Below are 12467 nucleotides of genomic sequence, written 5' to 3' on the forward strand. Positions count from 1 at the left end.
CACCTGTCTCTGCCCACACAATCACACACAGAGAGAGAGGGGGAGAGACCACTGGGGAAGTGGCAGCAGGTCATGGAGCCACGGGATGAGACACATGACCCCCCCTCCCACGGACGCCACCTGGCGCCTGACCAGGCTTATCTGGGTGTGAGGTATGGAATCTCGTAAGAGGGAGGGGTCCAGAATGTTACGGCGGGGCACCCAGCAGCACTCCTCAGGCCCGTATCCCTCCCATTCCACCAGGTACTGCCAGCCGTGACCCTGACCATCCAAAAGCCGCCGGACGGTATAGGCAGGATGGTCATCGATGAGCCGACGGGGTGGAGGAGCTGCTGCAGAAGGAGACGGGACAGGGGCAGACAGGTTTAGTCAGGGACACAAGGTGGGGTGGATCTTAAGAGAGTTTCAGGTGCACAGTAGAGGGGTTAGTGACACGATCAATCTCAAAGAGACCAATTAATCAGGGGGCAAGTTTCCTGGAAGCCACTTTCAAGGGCAAGTCCTTCAACGAGAGCCATACCCTTTGGCCTGGAGTGTAGACTGGAGGGTCCTGGCGGAGGCACAATGAAGACCAACCCGGGCCCTCCTCCAGGTGCGATGACAACGGCACATGTGGTCATGAACTGAGGACACCGCTACCTCAAATCAAATTGTATTGGTCACGTACACATGGTTAGCAGATGTTAATGCGAGTGTAGTGAAATGCTTGTGCTTCTAGTTCCGACCGTGCAGTAACATCTAACAAGTAATCTAACAATTTCACAACAACTACCTTATACACACAAGTGTAAAGGAATGAATAAGAATATGTACATAAAAATATATGGATGAGCGATGGCCGAACAGCATAGGCAAGATGCAGTAGATGGTATAGAGTACAGTATATTCATATGAGATGTAGGGTATGTAAACATGATATAAAGTGGCATAGTTTAAAGTGACTAGTGATACATTTATTACATCCAATTTTTTATTATTAAAGTGGCTAGAGATTTGAGTCAGTATGTTGGTAGCAGCCACTCAATGTTGGTGATGGTTGTTTAACAGTCTGATGGCCTTGAGATAGAAGCTGTTTTTCAGTCTCTCGGTCCTTGCTTTGATGCACCTGTACTGACCTCGCCTTCTGGATGACAGCAGGGTGAACAGGCAGTGGCTCAGGTGGTTGTTGTCCTTGATTATCTTTATGTCCTTCCTGTGACATTGGGTGGTGGAGGTGTCCTGGAAGGCAGGTAGTTTCCCCCGGTGATGCGTTGTGCAGACCTCACTACCCTCTGGAGATTTACGGTTGTGGCGGAGCAGTTGCCGTACCAGGTGGTACCAGGTGATACAGCCAGACAGGATGCTCTCGATTGTGCATCTGTAAAAGTTTGTGAGGGTTTTTGGTGACAAGCAACATTTCTTCAGCCTCCGGAGGTTGAAGAGGCGCTGTTGCGCCTTCTTCACCACGCTGTCTGTGTGGGTGGACCATTTCAGTTTGTCCGTGATGTGTTTCCCCCGAGGAACTTAAAACTTTCCACCTTCTCCACTACTGTGGGGGTGCTCCCTCTGCTGTTTCCTGAAGTCCACGATCATCTCCTTTGTTTTGTTTACGTTGAGTGTGAGGTTATTTTCCTGACACCACACTCCAAGAGCCCTCACCTCCTCCCTGTAGGCCGTCTCGTCGTAGTTGGTAATCAAGCCTACCACTGTAGTGTCGTCTGCAAACTTGATGATTGAGTTGGAGGCGTGCATGGCCACGCAGCCATGGGTGAACAGGGAGTACAGGAGAGGGCTGAGAAGCACCCTTGTGGGGCCCCAGTGTTGAGGACCAGCGGGGTGGAGATGTGGTTTCCTACCTTCACCACCTGGGGGCGGCCTGTCAGAAAGTACAGGACCCAGTTGGGGGTCGAGACCCGGGGTCTCAAGCTTAATGACGAATTTGGAGGGTACTATGGTGTTAAATGTTGAACCAAAAAATATTTAAGATTTGAGAGCCTTCAAAGTAGCCACCCTTTGCCTTGACAACAGCTTTGCACACTCTTGGCATGGGGAAGCTTGGCTTGGGGAAGGGCCCAGGTTGTCTCTGTCCAGCAGAGGGGCAGAGGGGGAAGGGCCTAGGTTGTCTCTGTCCAGCAGAGGGGTAGAGGGGTAAGGGGATAGGTTGTCTCTGTCCAGCAGAGGGGTAGAGGGGGAAGGGCCCAGATTGTCTCTGTCCAGCAGAGGGGCAGAGGGGGAAGGGCCTAGGTTGTCTCCGTCCAGCAGAGGGGTAGAGGGGGAAGGGCCTAGGTTGTCTCCGTCCAGCAGAGGGGCAGAGGGGGAAGGGCCTAGGTTGTCTCTGTCCAGCAGAGGGGCAGAGGGGGAAGGGCCTAGGTTGTCTCCATCCAGCAGAGGGGCAGAGGGGTAAGGGCCTACGTTGTCTCCATCCAGCAGAGGGGCAGAGGGGTAAGGGCCTACGTTGTCTCCGTCCAGCTGAGGGGTAGAGGGGGAAGGGCCTAGGTTGTCTCCGTCCAGCTGAGGGGTAGAGGGGGAAGGGCCTAGGTTGTCTCCGTCCAGCAGAGGGGTGGAGGGGGAAGGGCCCAGGTTGTCTCCGTCCAGCAGAGGGGTAGAGGGGGAAGGGCCCAGGTTGTCTCCGTCCAGCAGAGGGGTAGAGGGGGAAGGGCCCAGGTTGTTTCTGTCCAGCAGAGGGGTAGAGGGGGAAGGGCCTAGGTTGTCTCTGTCCAGCAGAGGGGTAGAGGGGGAAGGGCCCAGGTTGTCTCCGTCCAGCAGAGGGGTAGAGGGGGAAGGGCCCAGGTTGTCTCCGTCCAGCAGAGGGGTAGAGGGGGAAGGGCCTAGGTTGTCTCCGTCCAGCAGAGGGGTAGAGGGGGAAGGGCCCAGGTTGTCTCCGTCCAGCAGAGGGGTAGAGGGGGAAGGGCCCAGGTTGTCTCCGTCCAGCAGAGGGGTATAGGGGGAAGGGCCCAGGTTGTTTCTGTCCAGCAGAGGGGTAGAGGGGGAAGGGCCTAGGTTGTCTCTGTCCAGCAGAGGGGTAGAGGGGGAAGGGCCCAGGTTGTCTCCGTCCAGCAGAGGGGTAGAGGGGGAAGGGCCCAGGTTGTCTCCGTCCAGCAGAGGGGTAGAGGGGGAAGGGCCTAGGTTGTCTCTGTCCAGCAGAGGGGTAGAGGGGGAAGGGCCTAGGTTGTCTCTGTCCAGCAGAGGGGTAGAGGGGGAAGGGCCTAGGTTGTCTCTGTCCAGCAGAGGGGTAGAGGGGGAAGGGCCTAGGTTGTCTCTGTCCAGCAGAGGGGTAGAGGGGCAGACCATTTGAAGCAGTAAGCACTTTTCACCAGCCGAGGGTCGGGGGACAGTGTTACAGTAGAGACACAGGGGCTATGACTGTCCTTACCTCTCAGTAATAAACCGCTCATACCGCAAACCGTTAAAGCCTAGTGCCATTTCTCTGACCTTTAACCTTATCTCTATATCGTTACGTTTTATGTGCACCCCCAGTTAAACTGACTAGGAAGATAGGATACATCTTAAGTTACGACGGTGGGCGGGTAACCTGTCTCGTGACGTTTCTGAGCTCTTGTTTCAAATGTTGATTCTGACTGAAGTGTGTACCATAACAACACAATTCTGTGAATCTCTGAAAATTCAGGCTTTCACAATAACTATTGTGATCATGTGAAAGTCAGGAATAGGATTCATCTGTTTCACCGACCCCTCAACGTCATCTGTTTATGTGTGTGTTTATAGGGCAGACTATCATAAATGGAGTACAATAAAATCACTCACCTGGGATTGAGTTTCTATGACGTAGGCTACTACTGGAGAACGCCTGCCTTTATTTCATCAGTCCGTATTCCTATTTGAATAGAGCACCAGGTTGTGAGGAAAATACATTGTTCCAAAAAGGTGGCTATCATGTGTCTTAGCAATGAATGTCCTATGGACATGTGGAAATGTGGTTTCATGTGTTTATGAATGGGGACTTATTCAAGATTCAATTGGCTGCTACAGTATTGGTACAGGCTCACTAGTACTTACCTGTGCTGTCCAAAAGAGGGAGCAGCATCTTTCATTTTCCTATTCAGAGCCATTGCATTGCTTGGAGCCCCATATGACCACTGTTCCAAAGATAAGCATGTACCTTATTAGATGTATTTACCCAGTCAGAGCCTAGGTCTACTGCATGGAAAGAGAGGATCATGTATTTTTAGCCAATTTAGCATTAGAATATTGAATAGTCCATATGTGGCGTTATCAGTGATGATCATTATGAAAATGTGTATGAAACAACCTTGATGCCTACATACCTCCATTACACCTCAACGTTTAGGCTAGCTCTGCTGGTCGAGGGCGCTACAGAGCTAGACGACATGTAAGCCTTGATCACACCGATAGTGTTATTGCGCAAAATGACCCGCAGCATCATCTGGATATGTGTGTAACAACAGGTCAACATTCACCTTCTGCTACCATTTCTGTCAAGTCGTCTAAACATACAGTTTGACCCATACATTTGATAAATCCAACGTATACACCACCCAGAACGCACTGCAACTACCTCTGCAACGCCATCCTGCAAAGCAAACGCAGCGTTTCATTGGAAATGAATGTAATTCTGGTGTACCAAAATGAAATGACACTGTCGGTGTGATCGAAGCCTTAGGCTATCCCCTGGCTGACTCAACTCACGTGACTTTGAGTTCGGTGTCAGCAGAGAGGAAAAGGCGAAGCGAGAGCGTTCATTCTCTCAAAATCTGTCCACCCAGGAATACACAGATTCTGCTTAAAGGGTGACTGAACTTCCTTGTTTTTTGGTTTATTCATTAAGAAATGCTGCGGTAATGACTGGCCTCTCTCTTCCTCACTGGTGCTAGCCAACTTCATTCAATAATTTGCTTCAGCTGGCTGGTGTGTGACTGTGGTTGGTTTGACATTGGATAGTCTATCTCTGGGGCTAGTTAGGGACCGTCAATAAGGCTCCAGAGTGGCGCAGCAGTCTAAGGCACTGCATCTCTGTGCTAGAGGTGTCACTACAGACCCTGGTTCGATCACGGGCTGTATCACAACCAGCCGTGATCAGAAGTCCTATAGGGTGGCCCAGCGTCGTCCGGGGTAGGGGAGGGTTTGGCCGGGTTAGGGGAGGTTTTGGCTGGGGTTGGCCGTCATTGTAAAATACGAATTTGTTCTCAACTGACTTGCCTAGATAAATATAAAATAAATTGCACAATGTAAATGGGACAATACTTTCATGTTGCACATATTTTAGTTGTCTCAATAAATTATAAAAAAAAATGTGTATATGGATTTCTGCAATTTCAGTATAGTTTGAGTTTTTTATTATGTAATTTAGAGCTATTGAAAATAAATTATATTGTCCCATGTACATTGTGTAATTTACTGATGTTCTCTAACTAGCCCCATATGGATATCAAACGTAAAAAACAAATTGACCAAGAGAATTATGATTGGGTAGTGTGCAGCTGCGTTCGGAATTGATGATTACTTTGGTGCTGTGGGCAGGTGTGAAATAAACCCAACCCAAGGAAACCTGTTAGGGTAACATTCATTCTGTTACATACCCTATTTGTTTTAATGATAGGAAAAGATGGTAACATTCATTCTGTTACATACCATTTTTTCATATCATTATAACCATTAGGGTAACATTCATTCTGTTACATACCATCTTTTCCTATCATCTCACAAATCTCTGTTTCGGACGAGACTGACTTTATGACCAAAATTATCCTATTTAAACTTTGTAGTCAATTTTGATACTAAAATCGATGCCTCATATCGATGCTACATATGCCGTATTCAAAACGAGAAGCTGCTTTTTAGGAGCAGTCACTCTTTAATAAGCAGACCGATAAACAGACTGCCTGCCTTCCCGCATTTGGGACAAAAACTCCCATTGCTAGGGTGGATACAAAACCATCTCCCTCCTCATTATATACGAGTGTTAGCCAGACTCCTCCGTAGCTCTATAGACCTAATTTGGCCACAATAAGTGTGTTCGAGCGGATCACTTTTGTCAAGTCCATCGTTGGTCACCGTCTTTCAAAGTGTGTTGAATTGTGGTTAAAGAAATGGCCCAACATGTCAACTGCATGAACTTCACAAAAATCATGTGATCAAAGGACATGCAGCTTTTTATGAAGTCGCCTTCACGTCACTGCAGTTGATTCTCACCAACTGCACCATTCAGCCATTCAGCACCATTCCCACTGCATTGTGTAAGGCACTATTTGTTAACCATTTATTAGTGTGTTTTTGTTTGACCCTCAGGAAGGTGGCTAAAGATGTGACTGACACAGGAACCAACTTTGCCATGATTCTAAAAAATGAAAGAGATATTTGAGACCTCTCTCTAACCATTTAATTGTACACAAGTTATGTTTTCAGTTTGTGAGTGTGTGATATGGGGGTCTAGAACAGGGAATGCGCCACAATTTTGTAGGAAACAGGTGGGGGGGGGTCTTTCGACTAGATAACACAGCCACAAAGTTAGATTCCACAGCTACAAAGTCAATAATGGCACAAAAAAATGCTTAATTTAGGGTTTGGGTTAGGCATAAGTTTATCAGTTTGGTTAAGGTTAGGTTTAAAGTATAATTTTAGGAAGATAAATTGTAGAAATGGGTGGGGTTTAGCCCTAATTATGACTTTGTGGCTGTGCATCATCATCATGATGTGGCTGGTGACACTTTGCTTTATGAAAGTACAGTATCTTAACAATTTGACTGCTGACATGCATCAACAGTGGACTAATGAAAAAGATAACAAAAGACAGTATTTTGAGTGGATTTTCTCTTTTACTAGCAAAGACCCAGGTGGAGGTTCACCGCATTCAGTGTCCTACCTGAAATCAATCAGAGTGCACAAACAATTAATTCAAACGGACCAATAAACTCACAGTTCCAAGTCACATGATTGAAGTAATTCACTACTTCTAGGCTTTCACCTGTGTATTTTTTGGCCTCAATATTTTTGCAGTTTTAGCTTAGGAGTACAAGGATTAGGCTCAGCTAATGAGTGAAAAGTAGCGTCTGTAACTAAAACCTACAAAACACCCCGACCTTCAACATTTGGAATCCCCTGTTGCCTTCCCGTCCACAATCAGTGTCTTGTGGGCCACACCTGTATATATCCAACATCATTCTCAAGCTGAAAAGGTTGCTTCCCTTCCTCGAGGCCATGGCTAGTCTAAACGATTTTAGTGCGAGGTTTTACTCCTACAACAAGATGTACAGTTATGAAATGCGACTCCAGAGCTTTGCCGATTGGCCTTTTCGTGAGGAATGTCAATGCACACCTGAAATGGTAAGATGACGAAACCACCATTCAGTATCGCACAATGTTTCCTGTCAGTGAGAATGCTGGGGTCACCTGTAACTCTCAAACCCTTCTCTGTATGTGGGGTGTTCAGTAGTTACATTTATACACTGTTGACTCCATGTGAACTACGCCATGTTTTAATGTTTAGAAATGTCAATCATTGCTTTCAAACCGGTTTTTGAAACATGCTGATATGCTCATTTCATATCAGAGAGGAAAAAAATCTTTCAATTAAAGACCCACTTCTTGCAGCAATTTTGCACAGCTCCACAAGCCGTGTGCCTCCAGTTGAGAAACTAAACTTCCTCCCCAGTTAAGATTACAAACAGGTGTTCGGAGCATGCTAGATGACTAATTAGCACAGGAAGCTACCTATGTCTTCTGTAAATAAGCAATGTAACATGGAGATGTGGCCTTGTGGGAACACTAACCCTATAAAGATGTGTAGCATTAAAAATATATTTCTCACTGTTTCCAAAACTGTACTGCAAGTAACGAGTTCATTTAGAGAAGCGTCGGGGCGCTTACCAAAACTCCCTCGCCAATATGCGCTAAAGACATTAGCGTCTGACTGGGGTAGGCTCACCTGATACCTTACATTTCAATGAATGTCATTCTGACCAGACCTAACTCGGAAATGACGGGCAGGGAGAAAATAGGTCATGAAATGTAGGTCAAGCACTTATTTTCTACAGGAGAGAAATTATTATTATTATTTTTTTTTTACGTAGACATGAATCCGCCTTCTGACAACTACATAGATAACACCCTGGCCCTCTCCAATATGTCCCTGGTTGTGCAGGTTGATTATGATCCAACAACCAACTCATGATGCCCCTAGCTTTGAATCATAACTAGGACCAGTTAGACAGATCCTAGTTACACTTTAGACTTCTCCATTGGATGATATTTGTTGGACTTTTATGAAAGCGGTTACACGTTAAGGCTATTGTGTAAACTCTCAATTTGATATGTATTTGTTGATGCCGTCATCCATTTCGTATGTTATGAATTATATGTATTTTCAAAATACAAATTCCAATTTGTTGCTTAAGTTAGCTAGGTGGTCTAAGGCACTGCTTCTCATTGCTAGAGATGTCACCACAGACCATGGTTCGATTCCAGGTTGTATCACAACTGGCTGTGATTGGGAGTCCCATAGGGCGGTGCACAACTGTCCCAGCATCTGCTGTGTGTCCAGGAATGTTTTGTGAGCACTGACTATATAAACAAACCCAGACAAAGTTGTAATAAGTCATCACAAACCTAATGTATTTAGAGACAGTGTACCGTTTATGTATTACTCTCAATGCTTTTACACAATGTAGAAACATATTTCACATGACTTTAATTTCAATGACAGCTATTTGTATCATCACTAACTTTTTTATAATTAATGTATTTACAATGTTTACATAGGAGTTTCTAGGGCACAGCATGTGCTTCAGAAGTAGCTAGACTTCTTAGGCCCAGTATAGGCTATATCTTTTTAATATATATTTTTCTTCTCCTAAACTTAAGTTGAGAGTATCAAGAAAAAATGTAAATTCAGCACTGCTAGGTGGCTAATTTTAGCCTAGGGGTTAGGGGTAGGTTTAGCTGAGTAGTTGTTTAAATGCTAAAGTTGTCTGTATTGATTGGCCTACCATGTGACCTAACCTACACTTAACCCTGACCACATCAGAAATGTCTACCAGTAGAATGGTGCATTGGCTCATTTCATCTGGTACACATTCACTGGCTGCACCAGGTTGCCAGTTAAGGTACCTACAGACTTAAGTGTGTTAAAGGTTGATGCTCCTTCTGAACATGTTACCTGTATTTGCAGATGGCGACGGCAGGGTTTGTCCACTGCCCCAGTGTGAACGAGCCTGATGTGGCCTGCTGCTTCTTCTGTCTCAGAGAGCTGGAGGGCTGGGAGCCTGAGGACAACCCCTGGTAAACTTGGTCCTTGCACTAGCGTTATTACTGGTCAGATAAAGCTCTGTCTGAACTGTTTAGGAAACCATCAAGTCCTCACCATTCACATTGGATTCAATAGCATTATCGTTCAGTAGAAACGCTGTACCATTTGACATGTTATGTTATCAGCAAAGCCTTTCAGTTGTCATGTTAAGTCTTAATGATCTACATGTCTCTGTCTGTCCTCTGTAGGTCTGAGCATATCAAACGGTCTCCTAACTGTGGCTTCCTGGCCATGAAGAAAGACTTTGGGGAGCTGACTGTGGCTGAGTTCTATCACCTGGAGCAGGAGAGACTGCGTATCTACATTGTACGTCACCAACCCTATATTTATATAAACTCAGCAAAAAAAGAAACGTCTTCACTGTCAACTGTTTATTTTCAGCAAACTTCATGTGTAAATATTTGAATGAACATAAGATTCAACAACTGACACAAACTGAACAAGTTCCACAGACGTGTGACTAACAGAAATTGAATGATGTGTCCCTGAACAAAAGGGGTCGGGGGGGGGGTCAAAATCAAGTCAGTATCTGGTGTGGCCGCCAGCTGCATTAAGAACTGCAGTGGATCTCCTCATGGACTGCACCAGATTTGCCAGTTGTTGCTGCGAGATGTTACTCTTCCACCAAGGCTCCTGCAGGTTCCCAGACATTTATTGGTGGGAATAGCCCTAGCTCTCACCCTCCGATCCAACAGGTCCCAGACGCGGTCAATGGGATTGAGATCCGGGCTCTTCGCTGGCCATGGCAGAACACCAACATTCCTGTCTTGCAGGAAATCACTCACAGAACGAGCAGTCTGGCTGGTGGCATTGTCATGCTGGAGGGTCATGTCAGGATGTGCCTGCAGGAAGGTTACCACATGAGGGAGGATGTCTTCCCTGTAACGCACAGCGTTGATTGCCTGCAATGATAACAAGCTCAGTCCGATGCTGTGACACACCACCCCAGACCATAACGGACCCTCCACCTCCAAATCGATCCCGCTCCAGAGTACAGGCCTCGGTGTAACATTCATTCCTTCAATGATAAATGTGAATCTTACATCACCCCTGATGAGACAAAACCGCAACTCATCAGTGAAGAGCACTTTTTTCCAGTCCTGTCTGGTCCAGCGATGGTGGGTTTGTGCCCATAAGTGACGTTGTTGCTGGTGATGTCTGGTGAGGACCTGCCTTACAACAGGCCTACAAGCCCTCAGTCCTGCCTCACCTCAGCCAATTGCGGACAGCCTCGGCACTGATGGAGGGATTGTGCATTCCTGGTGTAACTCGGGCAGTTGTTGTTGCCATCCTGTACCTGTCCTGCAAGTGTGATGTTTGGATGTACCGATCCTGTGCAGGTGTTACACGTGGTCTGCCACAGGACGATCAGCTGTCCATCTTGTCCCCCTGTAGCGCTGTCTTAGGTGTCTCGCAGTTCGGACCTTAATCTATTACCCTGGCCACATCTGCAGTCCTCATGCCTCCTTGCAGCATGCCTAAGGCACATTCACACAGAAGAGCAGGGACCCTGGAGTCAGTAGAAAGGCCTCTTTAGTTTTCTTAACTGTGACCTTAATTGCCTACCGTCTGTAAGCTGTTAGTGTCTTAACGACTGTTTCACAGGTGCATGTTCATTAATTCTTTATGGTTCATTGAACAAGCTTGGAACAGTGTTTAAACCCTTTACAATGAAGATCTGTGAAGTTATTTGAATTTGTAAAAATCATCTTTGAAAGACAGGGTACTGAAATGGACGTTTCTTTTTTTTCTGAGTTTCTGTGATCTTTCTTAAGACTTTTTTTCCCCCAATGGGAACATTTGTCTTGGCCACACCATACTGCCTTATTAAGAATAAACATCATATACAGGTAACTGCCAAAATAATAGAAACTGCAGTTAATGATGGATACAGTTGTGGTTCTTGACTTAATTAGGTAATTAACATCCCATCATGCTTAGGGTCAGATATAAAAATGCTGGGCAGACCATTTTGGCTTCCATGGCTAAGCCCCCATAGGATGACAATACAACCCTTCCACAGGGCACGAGTGGTCGCTGAATGGTTTGATGCGCATTAAACAATGTGTACCATATGACATGGGTGTCTCAGTCACCAGATCTCAACTCTAATTTAATGCTTATGGGAGATTCTAGCGCTGCGCCTGAGATTGCATTTTCCTCCAACAAAACACCAAATGATGTAATTTTTTGTGGAAGAATGGCGTCGCATCCCTCCAATAGAGTTCCAGACACTTGTGAAATATATGCCAAGGTGCATTGAAGCTGTTGTTGGTCGTGATGGCCCAACCCCCAATTTAAGACCCTTTGTTGGCGTTTCCTTTTTATTTTGGCAGTCACCTGTGTGTTTATTTACCTGTAGATCTCATTCAAGGCAAATGCTTGATGAGTACTTTGTCCTTGGAAGTTCTATGGACACTCAGGCCTTCACTGAAAGTTATGATATTCTTTAGGTTTGAGCTATATTTAATACTTGCTGTAGTGTTGCGGTCGTTTTTCAGTTTACTAATGTAGGCCTAAGCTGTTGTCATTTCTACTGTTGTAGAGGAAGACTATCCATTTGAAGATCGCCAATTTTCGAGATGAGGTGGAGAAAACAGTCAATTACATGAGGACGCTGTTTGATTTAGGAACTGTAATGTAGTTGTATATTTTAGCCTTGTTTTATCTGTAAATATTTTAGTGAATAAAGCTCTATTTTCTACCGTGTTACATAATGTTTTAGAACTATTTGAATGCAGAATTGCATTTTACCACAAGGTGGTGCCTTCACACTGGTTGTATGTAGCCCTGTTTTCCAGTGGTGGGGAAATAGTACCCGATTTGTCATACTTTAGTCATTTTCTATCTTTACTTTTACTCAAGTACTTTTACTTTACACCATTGCTGTTTTCCAACATTGTCACAGACATGTAGGCTACTATAGCGCAGCTTCTCTAGCCCACATTCATAAAAGCATCTAGTTGGGTGTGTGTTGCATTTAGACATTTTGCCTTTTTGATTAGAATGGGAAGATTGCATTGACAACTTTGATCTGATCCTAGATCCACATTGCTACTCTGAGATACTTTCTGGACCCTAACACCCCAGGGGCAAATTATTTCACTTTAAAAAAAAAAGGCACAGATTAACATTGGATACTACTACTTTTCTCCCCAAAAGTACTTGCCGTTGAGTTTTCCTGAATATGAGACAACCAGTTTAT

At 45.5% G+C, this 12467-nt stretch overlaps 1 protein-coding gene across 1 annotated transcript; it reads left to right on the forward strand.

Moving 5' to 3' along the window:
• The first annotated feature begins 7155 nt into the window (after positions 1 to 7155).
• On the forward strand, positions 7156 to 11906 carry LOC139416860 (baculoviral IAP repeat containing 5b). The gene is made up of 4 exons (XM_071166004.1): positions 7156 to 7281; positions 9125 to 9234; positions 9451 to 9568; positions 11808 to 11906. Exons 1-4 carry the CDS (start codon positions 7156 to 7158, stop codon positions 11904 to 11906), a joined length of 453 nt encoding a protein of 150 aa, XP_071022105.1.
• The last annotated feature ends 561 nt before the right edge of the window (positions 11907 to 12467 follow it).

Source organism: Oncorhynchus clarkii, chromosome 9 (genome assembly GCF_045791955.1).
Source record: "Oncorhynchus clarkii lewisi isolate Uvic-CL-2024 chromosome 9, UVic_Ocla_1.0, whole genome shotgun sequence".
Taxonomy (NCBI): Eukaryota; Metazoa; Chordata; class Actinopteri; order Salmoniformes; family Salmonidae; genus Oncorhynchus; species Oncorhynchus clarkii.

What these genes read in the sequence shown, in the direction of transcription:
- LOC139416860 (XM_071166004.1), top strand. Translation starts at nt 7,156, where the DNA reads ATGGCTAGTCTAAACGATTTTAGTGCGAGGTTTTACTCCTACAACAAG. An exon ending in GAGCCTGAGGACAACCCCTG is followed by an intron (nt 9,235 to 9,450) that starts GTAAACTTGGTC and finishes TGTCCTCTGTAG; the next exon opens with GTCTGAGCATATCAAACGGT. An exon ending in AGAGACTGCGTATCTACATT is followed by an intron (nt 9,569 to 11,807) that starts GTACGTCACCAA and finishes CTACTGTTGTAG; the next exon opens with AGGAAGACTATCCATTTGAA.